The 18976-nt window shown below is 35.7% G+C and overlaps 1 protein-coding gene across 1 annotated transcript in view; it reads left to right on the top strand.

The window, feature by feature from the left end:
- The window catches only part of LOC101890096 (protein sidekick-2), a 397983-nt gene that overhangs the window by 368411 nt on the left and 10596 nt on the right, over positions 1–18976 (top strand). The window contains exon 9 of the mRNA XM_059126712.1: positions 1662–1720. Within this exon, the coding sequence (XP_058982695.1) occupies positions 1662–1720 (59 nt within the window). The remainder of the gene's footprint in view (positions 1–1661; positions 1721–18976) is intronic.

Below are 18976 nucleotides of genomic sequence, written 5' to 3'. Positions count from 1 at the left end.
TTTTTTGGGCCCATTCCAATCGACGAGGCTTGTCCGCAGGCAACATTCTTTGCGTCAATTGAATTTTGTACGGGAACAAATGCAAATCAATGCGAATAATCCGTTGTAAAGTGGACCGAGCCATGCCCAACTGCTGAGAACGGCGTTTTTGGGATGTTCTTGGGGACCTCTCAACACTGGCTCGTACGGCAGAGATATTCTCGGCCGATCGCCTTGGTCGACTTTTATATGGCCTCTTCGGATTAGAAAGAGCCTTACCAGTCGAAAATTTTTCGTATAAACGCTTAATGGTGTTCTTAGAAGGCGCACTTCTCACATTTTTTAATGTTTTAAAATCACGTTGAGTTTTCACAATTGACTTCTTCTGTTGAATGTAAATTTCAACTATTTCAGAGCGCTCGCGTGGCGTGTATTGGTTCATGGTAAAAATCTGCTTGGACTGACGCTTCAAACGCGGTATGTCATTAAGCGATGTGACATCTCTCATCTCAGACATTGGACGGTGACGTTATTGGGGGAGTACCCGACGCCGTCTAATTTAGTAGGAAAATGTGTTAAAACCATTAAAATTCTGCTGAAAATGTGCACCTTCGGTTGGCCACCGAACTCAAGCGCCGGCCATGGTGATGGTGTGGGCTGCCGAATATTATCGCGAAAATATTCTGTAGGTTGTATAAAAGCCTTAGGCACGCAAACATTTTGGCCGCAGATCATGGACATTCCACACTCAGCACGCGCCACCCAAGAATGGTTACAAAGTGAGGCTCCTCGCTACAATTCCAGCGCAATTCGTTGGACTATTGTGTCTGGAAGATTTTGGAAAGCAAAGTTGGTCTGTCCGTCTGTCTGTCTATTGAAATCACGATACAGCCCACATTATGTGACGTAGAGCGCCAAAATTTAGCAGAGCTATTTGCATTGTGTCTAGGATGGTTGGTATTGATAATGAGATATATCGGTCCACGTTCTGGTGTAGTCCCCATATAACGGTACCTCCCGATATTCGGTATTTTGATGATTTATGCCACATTTTTTTCACGGATTTGTCTGGAAATTGGTATGTGTAGGTCATAACGGGTCTCTAAGCGTGTGGCAAAACATTGCATGTATAGGTCCACGTTGTGGTATAGCCCCCACATAAAGTTACGTCCCGATATTCGGTATTTTGATGGTTTTTGCCACATTTTTTCACTGATTTGTCTGAAAATTGGTATTTGTGGATCATAATGGGTCCTAGTTTAATGGTTTTTGCCACATTTCTTCTAATGTTTCTTTTACCCTAAGGTGGAGAATATTAAAAGTTTGGCCCGGCCGAAGTTAATGTTTTTTACTTCTTTTATTTAACCTCTCTTTCCTAAGCTAGTGTAGTGGGATTTCCTGTCCTTTGAATTTCGTTCGAAGATGAAAAATATTTGAACACAATATCCATGTTAATTATATCGGTGAATTAGTTAACATTTACAAAACGTGACAATATAATTTCAGGAATAGTCTTAAATAGTTTAGAACCGCCTGCAAACCGACTGATATATACTTACTTGTTAAGTATAACTTTATTCCTACTTAAGCCCCATCAAGGATATTGAATTCGTAAAAATACCAAACAATTACATTAATTTAACTATTGATTCTAATATCACTTAAATTCTCCTTTTTTCCAGAAATCGTTATGGTTGGAGTGACTACTCGCAAAGTTTTGTATTCTCAACGTCATCAAATGGTAAGTGCTTTTTCTCTATGCCATCTATCAACCCACATCTGATGTTACTACATTACAACTAACTAAATCATCAATCTAACATTCCCTTTGTTTTCGCTTGTAATTTTTCTTTCTCCTTAACCTACCAAAAGATACACTCAATCCCATCTAGCCACGCTCTCTGTTTCTCTTGCGCCACACAATAAAATTCTATTCAATTTTGGTATTTTATTTATTGCCTCTTCATTGCTAAATAATTAAAAGTAATAAACAAAAGCAAACAATAAGCCACTAACTTATTATCCTTTAATAAAACAGATTCCAAGACAGCCAAACAATAATTAAGTTTATCGATATTGCATGCAAACTAATGATAAATATAAAGCTAATACAATGAAAAATGCCAGTGAAAAGCTGACGGCCCAAGGATGGTGTGTCAGTGGCAAATGTTCTGGGGGCTATCTCTGCTGGATCAACACAGACGAGGTTTTCCCATGGCAAGCCAATTTGCTTAACATTCTGACAGCAATTTGTAATCGTTGTTGTTGGAAATCTTAAATTTGCTTTGGAGCAATTTAAATTCCCGAGAAAAATAAACAAATTAAATATTGAGAAAACAATAACACTGGAACTTAAATGGCCGTAACAATTTTCTTAAGTATTTCCTTTTTTTTATTTTTCAAATAAACACATTTGGGCATTAAGGTTAAAATGGAAATTAAAGGAAAATTAAAATTGTATCTAATTCAATGTCCAAGAAGTTGGCCATCAAGTTTTATTTCCAGGAATTCAATAAATCATAATTGTATCTAAAACTTAGAGTAATAATTTAACAGACAGACATTTGACTATATTCTTCAACGAAATCAGCGTTAACGAAATAGTCAGAAGTGTGTCTTTCCTGTATTTCTGAATTCTCCAAAAAGTCACTGGAATGGACATTTTCGTATTTTGTCTACAAAAGTTGGCAAACTATTTCACACATTGAATATTTTTGGATGGCCATCAAAAACTGCTTGGCTTTTGTAATGTCCGGTAACCCCCATTCAAATGTGCGTGAGGATCGGGCGATAATTACGACCTGCTGACAATTTTGCAGTTTTTTGGTCCATTTCAACCCCTAAATATATAACGATCATCTTCAAAAAGAGTAGGCTTCTATTCTGACCCTCATCTTATCCCCATGCAAAATTTCGTAAGGATCGGGCCATAAATGTATATGATATCCTGATATCCTAACTACTTAGTTTTGTTAGCTGTAGAAATATTACCAAATGTTTAATTCAAAATGAAAATATGCCAAAAATATGACAAAATTGAAAAAATATGAGAAAATTTTACAAAATCAATATTTTCATCTTTAGAGAGACATTTTTATGCGATTTTTCAGACGATTTTCCTTCCCAGCCAAGAGGCCATTCTGAATAAATGAGAACTGCCGAAATCAGTTCAGCCGTTCTCGACATATATGAGATCTTTCAAGCATATCTTCTTTGATAGACATATATATCGCACATAGTTTGCTATATATCCGATTTGTTGGATCTTAACATCAATGTAAAGATCAGAAGTAACCTTGTCATGGTTTTGTGATTTCGCCGGGATTTAAAATATTGGCGGTTTAATGAAAAATTTTGAATTTTTTCAAAAAAAAGGATATGGTCTATTTTACCCGCTAAATATTATCCGATAACCTAACCCCACCTTCGTGCAAAATTTCGTTAGGATCGGGCCATAATTGCGACCTGTAGCGTGATTACAAATTAACATGGACAGACGGACAGACGGACGGACGGACATACATAGCTAGATCGACTCAGCTCGGCGAGATAGGAAGATCCATATATACTTTCCTATGTGGGAAACTAATATTTCGAGGTGTTACATAATTTTTGGCCCAATCAAACTTATAATACCCCAACACATAGTGTTGTAGGGTATAATTACCTGTAATGCGAAAATTACCTGATGCGAATCATCCGGAAAAGCTAAGGCTCTAATTTTTGTATATTATTTAGAATATAACAAATTTCAATTTTCCAAAATAATTTTAACATAAGGAGTACGAGAAATTCTATTAAAATTGTTTCATTGGTAAACGGGCAAAGCTAGAATTTAAAAGCTAAAATTTAAAACGAAGAAACTGACGCTTATGACAATAACTGAGTTTAAATGACGGCAGAACGATGGCAGTAACATTCAAAGCGCTTACGTTACAAGAAGGCCATCTATGCACTCACGTGCTTGCGTGTATTTTGGAGGGCACATTAGCAACTTACAAGAGAATACAAAACACCAAAAAAGAGATCATAAAAGAGAAAACAAAAATTTTATACCTTTCAGATACATGCTATGGAGGGTATATTAAGTTTGTGATTCCGTGTGTAACTCATCGAAATAATTAATTTATACCCAACAAAGTATATATATTCTTGATCAAAGTAAAATTCTATGCCGGTTTGGCCATGTCCGTCCGTTTGTTATAATCACGACAGAGTCCAAACGGCATATGATACTAAACTGAAATTTAACAAAGAGTTGTATTTTGTCTGCAGCCAGGTGATGTTCAAACATGAGCTTTATCGATCAATGTTTTCGTATAGCCCCCTTATAGTTGTACTTTCCCATATTCGGTATTTTGACAATATTACTAATACTTTCTAAAATATTTAACATATGTTAATTAGAGTTGATATTGGGATCAACCACTTGTGGCAGAACGTTGTCTTTATAGATCCACTTTTTTGTATAGCCCCCATATAATTGTACCTCCCAATATTACGAATTTCGACGATTTTAGCCATACTTTCAAATGGAATGGAATTAAAAATTTGGCATTTAGGGTTTGTAGAACATAGTCTATATACGCCCAGGTTTTCCTATAGCCCCCATAAATAGTGTGAGATGAAAAACCTGCAACCAAATTCAAACTGCTGTCATTTCTAAGCTACTCGTCCGACAGCTGTTAAAATTAGTCCTGTGACAGCTCATTATATTGTTTACAAACGTACAAAAGCATTTTGGTGAGAATTGTCCAAAAAAATTATTCGTGATGGAATTCAAACCTGGAAAACAACAAGTGGCTATCGTTAGAGCTCTCCAACATTTAAATGTGAATAAATCTTTTGTGTCTCGTATCATCGCTCGTTACCGTGATACTGGTAGCGTAGCCCTACGTCAAGGAAGTGGACGGAAGAAAATAGCAACATAAGCAGAAATGTTTCGAAAAGTAAAGAAGCGACTTGATCGAAACCCACGTCACAGTGGCCGAAAAATGACTGGTGAGCTGAACATATCGCAATATTCCTTTCGGCAAATATTGAGAAATGAGCTCGGGGTAAAACCACTGATATTCCAAAAAATCCAAGAACTTACACCGCAACAGAGTTCTTGCTTCGCTTGGCCGAAAGTGGTGAATTGCCGAATTTGGGTTTCTCCGATTAGAAAACATTCGTTGTCCAGCAGTTTGTAAACAAGCAAAAAGATCGCGTTTGCTTGCCAAAGAGGTCAGCTGAAAATGTACACCTTCGGTTGGCCACCAGAACTTAAGCGTCGGCCATGGCGATGGTGTCGGCCGCCATAACAGCCGATGGTCGCTCTTCACTCGCATTAATCAGCGTTCGAAAATAAACAGTAAACAAACATAGTGTACTGTACCGGTACAGTCTCACTACCGGTACACTACTACAAAAAAATATTTTGTATACTCGAACACAACGATGATCGTAGTGTACCGCAGTCGGAGCGCTAAAAAATAGTAGTGTACCGCAGACGGAACACTAAAAACACGTAGTGTTCCGCAATTGGAGCATTAAAAAAATCGTAATGTACCACATGCACCACATAACAAAAAAAATTAATTCATAAAACTGATTTTAAACACTCAGCCATATTTTGTAAAATATTTAGTTTTTACACCTACATTCATTGATTTATCGGTACCGGAAAATAACATTACAACATAACCACTAAAATACCCTTTTTCGCGGAAAATTAAACATTTAAATTTTCAATGGTTATTATTATCACTATCAATTATTATCACTTCAGATTTGGTCCCTTTTTATACTTTCTACCTATTCCCATATTTTTCTACTTTCTTCAGTTTCGCAACCAATCTAAACATATATGACAAATAAAATAAATTCAGCTTTTATTTTCGTAATATTGCATTATCAAAAGCATGAAACTTCAAAATTTTTTTCACAAATCTTAAACGACACATATGTGGTACACTACCGGTACATTATTTTTTAATGTTCCGCCATGTGGTACACTACGATTTTGTTGTGCTCCGACTGCGGGACACTGCGATTTCGTAGTGCTCCGACTGCGGTAGACTACGATTCTCGTTGTGCTTCGGTACAGTATTACTAAAATATTTTTTAAGGGTTGAGCTCCGGAACGGTACATTATCTTAGTGTACCACTTCACATCAGAACGATACAGAACACTACGGTACAGTACCATATTGTTTAGTTTCGAACGCTGGAATTAATCGACCGTGGCATCAGAACAAATGCCGAATATTATCACGAAAATATTCTGGAGGGTGTATTAAATCCACCTTAAGCAAGCGCTTTGCCGGGAATGGGCCAAAATATCTCAGTTCAACATTCGGGCAACGTGTGACGGTTTCATTGGCCGTGTGAAGGCCAGAAGTCGTGCCAAAGTTGACCAATTCGAACAAATCTAAATTTATTCCAAAATTTGATGCTATTTCCGACATTTTCTGCTTTGATTCAATGAAATTTAAAAAATGTAAAAATTATGAAGTTTGACTTTTTTGCAGTTTTTTATCTCAGCCTGTGCCGCTAAATTGATGGTATTTTCAATGAAAAATATATTTGAAGAGAATATATTTAAAATATATTACATTTGTGTCACAAAGCCACCAACCAAAAAATAAATCGCTTTTAAATAGAAGCAGAAATTTTTAAAATACTGGAAATCGTCAGCTAGCTTGTGTGGGTGCTATACAAAATGGTGAATATTTTTTAATTTGTGCTACTCTATAACCCATACATTTTCTTGTAAATCTCCTTAATACCCTTAATAATTTTAATATACATTAAAAATGGCTATATACCTCTAACAGCAACTAGGGCAACTCTACATGTCCTTGTGTGGCCTTTAATTGAAAAGTTGTAATATTGGTTGTTTGGTTTCATGGGTTATTTAATTAACATGTTTGCCGAATGGTCGGCCCTTCTACTAGTTGCCTTTGGCATTGCCATTGAAGCGTATGATTAATACGAAATTAACTACAATCGCGTATACGCCACATGTTTTGGGTTAATATACATTCACACACGGGTTTATTTAATAATCATTACAACATTGAAACCAGCCAGAAAAACAAACAATCAGAACGCATAATTTATGACAAAATAATGAATTTTCTTGAAGTTTACATAATATTCATTATTCAAAGACAAAAACAATAAACTAATGGCAAACGTGAAAAAGTTTGGCTCTTGTGGGTGGCGTAGCAGAGCTCATTGATTATAAGCGTGTAAAATACATACATATGGCACAGGGTGTTTTTGAACACTTTATTGAAACGAATAATGTATGTACTCAGGTTAATGATAATGAATATTAATCACCATTTACTGCCATGAAAATCGTAGCTAATTCAGAAAGAGAACTTCAATTTGTACACCTTGTCTTTCGTTTACACTTCAAGTAAAATACGTTTCTGTATGACCCCGATATAGTAGTTCAACCACATGTTCGGCATTTTTATACCCTCCACCATGCATAATATGGAGGGTATATTAAGTTCGTCATTCCGTTTGTAACTCATCGAAATAATAATTTTAGACCCAACAAATTATACATATTCTTGATCAGCGTAAAATTATATATACGATTTAGCCCTGTCCGTCCGTCTGTCCATCTGTTGTAATCACGCTACAGTCAAAACGAAGTAAGATAGGAAGCTAAACTTTTGCATAGATCTGTCTTTTTTCTGCAGGCAGGTCAAGTTCGACGATGGGCTATATCGGTCCACGATATCGTATAGCCCCCACATAACGGCACCACTGATATTCGATATTTTGATGTTTTTAACCACAGTTTTTTAAGGGAATTGTCTGAAATTCTATACAAGGAGTTCGTTTTGGGTATTTTACCCCCTGAAAGAGAATTGTCTATATAGGTCTACGATATCGTATATCCCCCATATAACGGTTCTTTGTGAGCACTTTACCACCTCAAAGAGAATTGTCTAGGATTTTCGTTCATCTGTCTTTCTTGCAGGCTGCTGCATACAATAACTTTCGTAGGAAGTATTATATTTGGTTCAAACTTGGTACATCGTAATATTATTATCAAACTTATATAGAGTTCGATGATAGACAATATCGGTACATTCCCCACAAAAGATCAAAATCTTCAAAGAAAATAATATACCTCATTGAAACAGAGAGGACCATTCGATTTAGTGCAAACCTTGCAAATCCCAATCTTTTTGTAAATGCTAGGTTGGGTGCGAAAATGGGCAATATCGGCCTTCTTCATTAACATTTCAAAATTTAGAATAATAAAAAGACCATAAAAGCCAAAAAGAATTCTACTTCTCTATAAATTGCATCCATCCCAATATTTCTACTGACAAAAGATTTGGTATGAAGATGAGGTGTATCGATCACCTTCTTCCAGTACGTCCCTCATATAGGGGTTAACATTTTGAATGATTATATATCTCAAAAATGTAAAATAAGCAACTGATTCATTCTGAACTTTATTCATTTCAATATTTCTACAAACACAAAATCTGTTTTGAAGGTGGAAGATTTTGAAGAATATTTTGCGGAAACCATAGTTGAGCTAAGGGTCATTTTTATTACGTTGAAAGTGGTGCACATTACGAACTCCAAATACAAAGTTTAAAAGAATTCCGTCGATAATGTGACATAATCATCATAATATCCAATACTATTAGGTAAGAGGCAATTTTCTGTCATGGAAGAAGCAATACGAACTTCAAATATAAAATATAGAACAATTCCCCTGAAAAGTGCGACACAGATCATCAAAATACTGAATATCCTTACATACACAAACTAACAATTTAAAGCGAATGTGGCTTAAAACAATGACCAAAATACCCGAAACAAAATTATGTGGGGACTATAAAAAAACCTATATGAAATGTTATGTCGATCAAGAAAGACAAAGAAGTACATATACTTTGTGGGGCCGATAATATTCGGCAATTATTCTGATGCCACGGTCGATTAATACGAGCGGAGAGCGACCATCGGCTGTTATGACGGCCCACACAGTTACCATGGACGGCGCTTGAGTTCTGGTGGTCAACCGAAGGTGCACATTTTCAGCTGACATCTTTGGCAAGTAAACACGATAATTTTGTTTGTTTACAAACTGCTGGACAACGAATGTTCTCTCATCGGAGAGAACCAAATTCGGCAGTTCACCACTTTCGGCCAAGCGAAGCAACTCTTTAGCTCTTTTGAGTCTAGTTTCTTTCTGTTGCGGTGTAAGTTCTTGCATTTTTGGAATTTCAATGACTTTACCCCGAGCTCATTTTTCAATATTTGCCGAATGAAATATTTCGATATGTTAAGCTCACGAGCCATTTTTCGGCCACTGCGACGCGGGTTTCGATCAACTCGCTTCTTTACTTTTCGAAACATTTCTGTGGATGTTGCTGTTTTCTTCCGTCCACTTCCTTGACGTCGGGCTACGCTACCAGTATCACGGTAACGAGCGCTGGTACGAGACACAAAATATTTATTCACATTTAAATGCTGGAATCCTTTAACGATAGCCACTTGTGGTTTTCCAGCCAAATGTAAAGAAATCACACTATTCCGCTTGAATTTAACAGCTTTCGGACGAGTGGCTAAGAAATGACAGCAGCCTGGATTTCGCTGCAGTTTTTTCATATCACCCTGCACTATAGTCTTTAGAAAGGCCTTACTAACTGAACAAAACAATTGCTCCAAGATTTCCATTCTTGGAGTTATAGTTTTTGACTATTATGGGGACGACATAACCAAACATCTAATATATTGCATTAATTCTCCAGAAGCAATTGTTTCTTATATTTAACATTCGATATACTTGATGTATTTGGTGGTGTAAATACCATGCGTAAGCAGGTACTATTCCCTTCTTTTTTTTCCTATTTAATTTTATTAGTCGCTATAAATTATGATGGTATATTCTTTGTTTAAAAAGGCCACACCGCAAAACAAAAAATATGCAAAAGTTCCTTTAGAGCGTTAGTCATAAATATCAATGCGTAAAAAAATTATCAAATCTCTTAATACCACATGAAAAATTTACGAAACTTGTCAGTCATATTTTAATATTTTATTGCAGTAGTAGTTTTTGTTGCTTGTGGCTCTATTATCCAAGTCGTTCAACTGCAAAAATTTCTTCACTGCACTCGATTTATTTCTCTTAAATTAATTATGTCTTTTAAAGCGATTTTTCTTTCGTTTTGTTTTATGAACGTAAACAACATATAAATATGTTGCCAAATATGTGTGCACTCTTGGAATGTATGCAAAAGAAACAATCCGCATACATACACACGCACACACACTCACACGTTGAACATAAGCAATGTTTATTGCGTTTCCAGACGTTTGTGATAAAGAAATTGCGGAGAAGCAGAACAAAAAAATAAATTATAGATTTAAATTGCAGCAAAACGAAAACCATTTAAATGCAAAACTTACAGTCAGAATGGCAAATTGCTGCTGTACATTTCTCTTCATTGTTAATGCGAAAAGGCCAACCAAACATGAAGACACACACACAAACGGACAGACAGTGGGCAGAATCATCGCAACACAAAAAACACGCACACACAAATGCATTCCCAACAACAACGACAACAACAAACGTAAACGATTTGCTATGCAAATACGATTTTCCAACAGGCAGACAAACGCTATCACACACACAAACGCACATACCAATGATTGCAGAATTTTTTTTAAGTTCTTTATAGTAAAGAACACACTCATGCAATTTGTATAGACATATGTACACACACACAAACACAAGGACTGTACAAGCAAGCAGCATTGTGAAACAAATGCCAATTCCCCTTTTTGTTCTCCTGTGTGTCTGTTGAAATTGAATACAAATCTACAGTGCAAAGTGTCTTCGAAAAATATATGACACACGCATACAGATGAGTGAACACCGGTATTTGGTGATGCGGATATTGTTGCCCTTATAAACAGTTCTTCGAAAAATGGACGAAAATTAGTGAACAAATATTGGTGATATAAGAATTTATTGTTAATAAAAATTGAATTTAAATCAGCAAATAAAAAAAAAAAAGCTTAAAGTTCGGCCGGGCCGAAATTTGTATACCCTCCACCACTTAGTACAAATTTAGCAGTTTTCAAAAAGTAAAAATCCGTTAAAAATTCTGTTAAAATCTTAAAAATACCGAATGTAGCCGAATATTAGGGTCTATAAGACGACGTGGACCTGCATACGCAACTTTTGTCATAAGCCTGCACAGAAAATTTTCTGGCACAGGCTGTAGTATCCATTATGAACTTCAAATACAAAATTTTAAATAACTCCGGTATACAATGTCGCTAAAATCATCAAAATACCGAATATGGGAGTAAACCGTTATATGGAGGCTATACGAAGACGTGGACCTGCACAGACAATTTTCTGTAATAGGCTTAGCATTCATTACGAACTTCAAATACTAAATTGAAAATAGTTCCGGTAAAAATTGTCGCTAAAATCATCAAAATACCGAATATTAGAGGGTACTGTTATATGGGGGCTATACGAAGACATGGACCTGCACAGACAATTTTCTGTCATAGGCTGTAGCATCAAAATACCGAATATCGGGGGTACCGTTATATGGGGGAAGACGTGAATTTGCGAGACAATTTTCTGTCATAGGCTGTAACATCCGTTATGGACTTCAAGTACCTGATTTGAAATAATTCCGGTGAATAATGTTGATAAAATCATCAAAATATCCAATATCGGCAGGTACCGTTATATGGGGGCTATATGAAGTTGTGTATTAGCACAGACAATTTTCTTTCATAGGCTGTAGTACCCATTACGAACTGCAAATACCAAATTTAAAACATTTCCGGTGAAGAATGTCGCTTAAATCACCAAAATACCGAAAAAAGGAAGTACCATTATACGTGGACCTATACCAAAATGTGGACCTGCATCACCCATTTTTAATATCTGCAGACATAATATACAATTGAGTAAAATTTTATCAATCTACTTCATTTCGTTCGGAAGCTAGAGTGATTTCCTCAGACGGACGGACATAGCTAAATAGAAATAGAATTTTATGCTGATCAAGATTATATACACTTTATGGGGTCTGAAATGTATATTTCAAGGTGTTACAAACGGAATGACAAACTTAGGGTATATTAAGTTACCTTACTATTGTGGAAAAATTGGGACTAACTTATGGCCCTCTAATTTTCCTGCAAGAAGGCCCATCCCTGTGTTGTATGTCATCTTATTGAGGAAAATTGAAAAACAATATATATATTAAGCCAACATCGGCATCTAAAGATTTCAGAATTTTGGTCGATTTCGCCCAAAACGATAACCCTTACACATCCACCGTTTAGCTTCCATGTACATATGCACATATATTTTCCAAAACGCAATCAAAGATGCACCAACACTTACACACATACTACTTCAATGCACACTCACATCAATACAACAACAACAAATCCAACAACATCAATGGAAAAGAAAATAAATGAGCTGAAAAAGGAAATAGAGCAAATAACAACACTTTTGAAGAGAAGGACCAAACTACAAAAAAAGCAAAAAACAAAAAATACTCCATTGAAATAGAGACGCTTGAATATATTCCTCTTCACATGTTTGTGTTCAAAGGAATTACTTGGATTCACATAGAATCGAATGACGTAGCGATATCCAGAACAAAAAAAAAAACATAAAATGAAATAAAATAAAATAAAACAAATAAACATCAGATATTTTTATACATTTATATTTGACCAGAGATTTGGTTCTGTATGAACTGAATTCTTTAGTGTTCGTTAAATAATATGTTTTGAATTATTTTCTTCTTCTTTTTCAATAAACTTTTAGAAACAATTTTTGTATATTTTGTTGAAGCATAGAATATGAAGAAAGGCTGAATTTAATGCACAAAATTTAATTAAGAGAAATATTCAAGCATCAATACGATGCAAAAGTAGTTCGATTAGGCTATTATAGGCTAGCTTATTGCGAAAATATTTGATTTGGAATTTTTATATTCGTTTTATTGGACACATAAAGTGTTGGAAGATATTTAACAGTTATTTTCGATTTTTTATGTATGGCAGCATATACATTTTTTCGATGAAATGGCCAAAAATGTTGTTGCATACAATACGGTTTCAATACAGAAGCCTTTTCATAATTCAGTTTTAATACGACAAATAACCTCTGTAATGTTGATAAGTTCTAAAAGTAAGGACTTCAAGCATTTAAAAAATTAAAAAAATATATATATTTTAAAATGGCTAGATAGGGTATATTTCATTTGATACGGCCAAAACGTGCCTCATCGAAATGAGGGTTTTAGAACCTATTTCTCTTTGGACAAAATCCGTTTCAGGATATTTGGAGTCGATGTAACGATGTTTGTCCGTCTGGCTGGCTGGTACGCACGATAACTCTGGACTCAGCCTTGGTCCGAACTGGGTACATTGTAATATTATTATCGAAAATTTGACAACATATTTGGTCTCATACTCTCTTCGAGAGCTATAGTTGTCCGAACTGGGTACATTGTAATATTATTATCGAAAATTTGACAACATATTTGGTCTCATACTCTCTTCGAGAGCTATAGTTGGCCGGGAAATAGACACACGGAGCACACTGCTAGATCGTCTCCAATTATTATGAAATGGATCTTAAACTGTTATATCATATAAACCATTTTTGGGTGTAGATGCTTACCTAACTGCTGCGTATTGAGTTATAAGGGATTGGCTACTTGTTACATTATTCAGGGCAGTTTTAAATGTGATTTTGATTGGCCTAAATATAAAGTAGTTACTTGTCAGCATGACAGGACACCAAAGACGAGAATAAAGTCAATATATAATTTGGATTCTGAGTTTTGGCTGTCATCATTTTCCATCATAAATCATTGCACAGAAATATTTAATACAGGGTTGCCCATATTCGAAGGATCTTTGGGCCCTTTGGGCCCAGTCCAATCGACGAGGCTTGTCCGCAGGCAACATTCTTTGCGTCAATTGAATTTTGTACGGGAACAAATGCAAATCAATGCGAATAATCCGTTGTAAACTGGACCGAGCCATGCCCAATTGCTGATAACGGCGTTTTTGGGATGTTCTTGGGGACCTCTCAACACTGGCTAGTACGGCAGCGATATTCTCGACCGATTGCCTTGGTCGACTTTTATATGGCCTCTTCGGATTAGAAAGAGCCTTACCAGTCGAAAATTTTTCGTATAAACGCTTAATGGTGTTCTTAGAAGGCGCACTTCTCACATTTTTTAATGTTTTAAAAGCACGTTGAGTTTTCACAATTGACTTCTTCTGCTGAATGTAAATTTTAACTATTTCAGAGCGCTCACGTGGCGTGTATTGGCTCATGGCTCATCTGCTTGGACTGACGCTTCAAACGCGGTATGTCATTAAGCGATGTGACATCTCTGTGAAAAGTTATGGCGTTGCCAGATGGGTCCGTCGAATATGGGCAACCCTGTATATTATATATTATGAATATTTATAAACTGAGAAAGCCATATTCAATAATGACAGAGAAATGTCTTTGTGCATTTGTTATACCCTACACCACAAGGTGGTCAGGGTATTATGTCTTTGTGCATAGTTCCTTTTGATGATCTGCATAGAATCACTTTCTGAGTTGATTTATGCATGTCAGTCCGTCCGTCCGTCCGTCTGTCCATGTATTCTTGTGAACAAAATGCAGGTCGCATTTATTATCCGATTGAGATGAAACTTTGCAAACAATATTTGTTTGGCCCAAGGACGAACCCTATTGAAATTGGAGATAATTGGTAAAAATTTAGATATAGCTCCCATATATATCTTCGTCCGATTTGCCTTTTATTGTGCACCAAACGTGTAATATCAGCCCGAATAGTATGAAATTTTGCACATACAACCAAATTAGGCATGAAAATAGGTATGCCAAATTTGATCTAAATCGGTTCAGATATAGCTATAGCTCCCATATATATTGTTCATCCGATTTGTTATTTTTGTCCTCCGCATGCACTCTGTAACAACAATATTTGGGGAAATATATCAAATGCAGCTCAGAAATACCTTTGCTAAGTTTTATCGAGATCGGTTCAGATTTGGATATAGCTCCCATATATAACTTCGTCCGATTTACCTTTTATTGTGCACCAAACGTCTAATATTTGCCCAAACGGGATGAAATTTGGCACTTACGACCGAATTTAGTCTAGAAGGTAGTATGCCAAATTTGGTGAAGATTGGTTCAGATATAGCTATAGCTCCCATATATATTGTTCATACGATTTGTTGTATTTGTTACCTACAGCCGTAATATGCACTCCGTAACAACGATATTCAGGAAAATATATCAAGTACAGCTCAAAAATATCTTTGCCAAATTTTTATCGAGATCGGTTCAGATTTGGATATAGTTCCCATATATATCTTTATCTGATTTCAAATTAATTTTGCACCAAATGGGCAATACAATTCCGAATTTAAAAGATACAAATGCTTCGGCATATTTAGTCCTTTGAATTTTAAATTATAATTATAATCATAGCGTGTATGATTGAATTCTCCCATAAAAACTTTTAATTATTAAGTGGAGCTCAACTAAATTAGCAAAGTGGTGTAGGGTATCATAAAATCGGCCCCGCCCGACTTTAGGACTTTCTTTACTGGTTTTTAACATGGAGAAAGATACGAGATAGACTCATAGTTACTTTTGAGGATCTTCATAGAATCACATTCTGAAATAATGTGAATTTCACAACAATGACCTTTAGTACCTCATATCAGATACAGCTCTGAAATAAGTGTATTAAATGTTATCAAGATCGGTTCAGATGTGGATATAGCTCCCATATATATTCCCAACCGATTTGGGGTTAATTATGCACCAAATAGTCAATATCAGTCCAAATTACCTGCATTTTGGTACATCCCACCAAATTTAGTATAGAAGCAAGTGTATTAAATTTGGTGAAAATCGGTTTAGATATAGCTCCAATCTGATTTGGTGTTCAAGTCCTTCACATTCGTAATATGCATTCGACAACAATGAAATTTCGTACCAGTTAGCAGATACAGCCCAGAAATATCTCTGCAAAATTTTTTGAACATCGGTTCAGATTTGGATAAAGCTTCCATATATATTTTTAACCTATTTCGGGTTAATTATGCACCAAATGACCAATATTAGTCCAAAAGTCCTCAATTTTGTTACGTCCGACCGAATTTAGTCTAGAAGCATGTAAATATAAGTGTTATCATGTACGCCATAGCAAACTATAACTGCTCACGAGCCGAATGTTTATAGGTAGTATGATCTACTTAAATTAAATTATTTTGTTACGGGAGCTCTACTAAATATGAATAGTGGTGTAGGGTATCATATAGTCGGCCCCGGCCGACTTTTTACTTTTCCTTACTGGTTTTATTTCGGGTTCTTTTAAATATGTCCCTTGCAGTAATGTCTGTAATTAAAAAAAAACTCTTGAATTTCAAAAACTAAACCTCTAATGGCTTAAAGAAGTTTCTGGAATAGAACAAAGAATGTGTCATAAAGATGTTATTCACATTCGTAAAAAGACTGCAAAAAGTAGATCAAGCCATATTGTCAAATGTAATATAGATCTCCATTTAGGATGCTACATACAATTGTAACAATTAAAATCTTTGGCTGAAAATTCTTTTATTGACACATTTGTATTTTAATGCGTTCCCGTAAATATGTCAAAATATTTAAGTATGTTTGTAGAAATAAATTAAATTCACTATCACAAAAATATGACATGTCATCTGTGACATTTTTCTTAAACATAACTATTGCATTCAAATATTTCTTGACATATTTATTTTAGTGTCATTGATGTCAATGCAATATGACATTAACACTTTTAATAAAAGTGTGTCAATACACATTTATTTTACACAAATACTTAGCGAAAAAAACAGTTTTGTAAATCAGTGGAATATTTAAATTGGATTTGATATATTTTATTTAAATTGGAATAAATTTGAAATATGTTAAGAACAAATTGGAGCTACATATTTTCATAAATGATTTAGAATCGTTGAAACGGAGTTCCACTATTTCAAATCTATTCAATTTTTAACACATGCCGATTAATATAAATGGAATTTGCTAGAATGGAGTGTTTTAATCACAATTACATAATATGGATAATCAACAAAAATTTACTCAGGTCAGGTGAGTTGTTGTCAATGGCTACAATCTCCACCAATTAAAAAAGTAATACTTGTAGAAATATGTCTTTAATTCAGCTGAGAAGCTGGCAATCCAGGTGTAGAAGCTAACACAGGAGTAGAACTCTAACCTTAATTATCGAGTTACAAATAATTTCGTTAGGAAATGTGGCTAAATTCGCCAAAATACCGAGTATGGGATTTTCCATTATATGGATGATATGTCGACATATATTGTGAACTCAAAATACCAAATTTCTAACTATTCCGTTAAAAACTGTGGCTAAAATCGTCGAAGTACGGAATATAGTGAGGAAGTATTATATGTGGTCTATATAAAATCGTAGACGGATTTAGCTCATCTTTGATTTGGATTTGGACCCAATGTGATTAAAAAAGACGGACCAACATTGCCATATCGACTTAGTATTAGGCAGGAATTTTCAGAATTTTGAAGATTTTGAAGAAATCAGTTTAGATATAGCTATAGCTGCCATATATTTGTTTCCGAGTTGACAGTTAAGTGCCCAACAGCAGCAATATGCAGTTTATAACAACCATATTCGAAACAAGTAAAAGAGTAGCTAAGTTCGGCCGGGCGAACTTCTTACACCCTCCACATTTTAAAGAAACTTGAAAAGTATCCAAATAATTCCGTCGAAAAATACCTTTACATAGGAGCTATACAAATACGAGCTTCTGCATAAGTAATTTTTATACCAACCACCAAACATAGTATGACGGGTATATTAAGTTCGTCATTCCGTTTGTAACTCATCGAAATAATAATTTTAGACCCAACAAAGTATATATGCAGGGTGAGATGAAAAAAACTACAACAAAGTCAAACGCCATAATTTTTACATTTGTTTTTAAATGTTATTGAATGAAAGCATAAAATATCGGAAATAGCATCAAATTTTAGAATAATTTTAGATTAGTTTGAATTGGTCACCTTTGGCACGAATTATGGCCTTCAAACGGCCAATGAAACCGTCACATGCTGCCCGAATGTTGCTCGGTATTTTGGCCCCTTCTCGGCGAAGCGCTGACTTGAGGAGATCGACACTTTGGCATTCCTCGCTTTCCAAAATACTCCAGTCCAACGGATTGATAGCGAGGAACCTCATCTTGTAACCATTTTTGGGTGGCGCGTGCTGAGTGCGATGGTGCTGAGTCCTGTTGGAATGTCCAAGGTCTGTGGTCAAAACGTTGGCGTGCCCAAGGCTTTAATACAACCTCCAGAATATTTTCGCGATAATATTCCCCATTTATTCTGATGCCACAGTCGATTAATACGAGCGGAGAGCGACCATCGGCTGTTATGGCAGCCCACACCATCACCATGGACGCGCTTGAGTTCTGGTGGCCAACCGAAGGTGCACATTTTCAGCTGACCTGTTTGGCAAGTAAACACGATAATTTTGTTTATTTACAAACTGCTGGACAACAAAGGTTTTCTCATCGAAGAAAACCAAATTTTGTTACTCATCGAAGAAAACCAAATTCGGCAGTTCACCAAGCGAAGCAACTCTTTACCTCTTTTAAGTCTATTTTCTTTCTGTTGCGGTGTAAATTCTTGTACTTTTTGAAATTTTATTGGCTTTACCCCGTTCTCATTCTTCACTAGCCATTTTTTGGCCACTGCGACGCGGGTTTCGATAAAGTCGCTTGTTTACTTTCTGAACCATTTCTGCTGATGTAGCTGTTTTCTTCCGTCCCCTTCCTTGAAGTCGGGGAACGAGCGATGGTACAAGACACAAAATATTTATTCACATTTAAATGCTCGATTGCTCTAACG

Source organism: Musca domestica, unplaced genomic scaffold (assembly GCF_030504385.1).
Source record: "Musca domestica strain aabys unplaced genomic scaffold, Musca_domestica.polishedcontigs.V.1.1 4, whole genome shotgun sequence".
NCBI classification, from domain to species: Eukaryota; Metazoa; Arthropoda; class Insecta; order Diptera; family Muscidae; genus Musca; species Musca domestica.
Note: the sequence above shows the minus strand (reverse complement) of the source record. Positions and strands in the feature narration are given on the sequence as shown.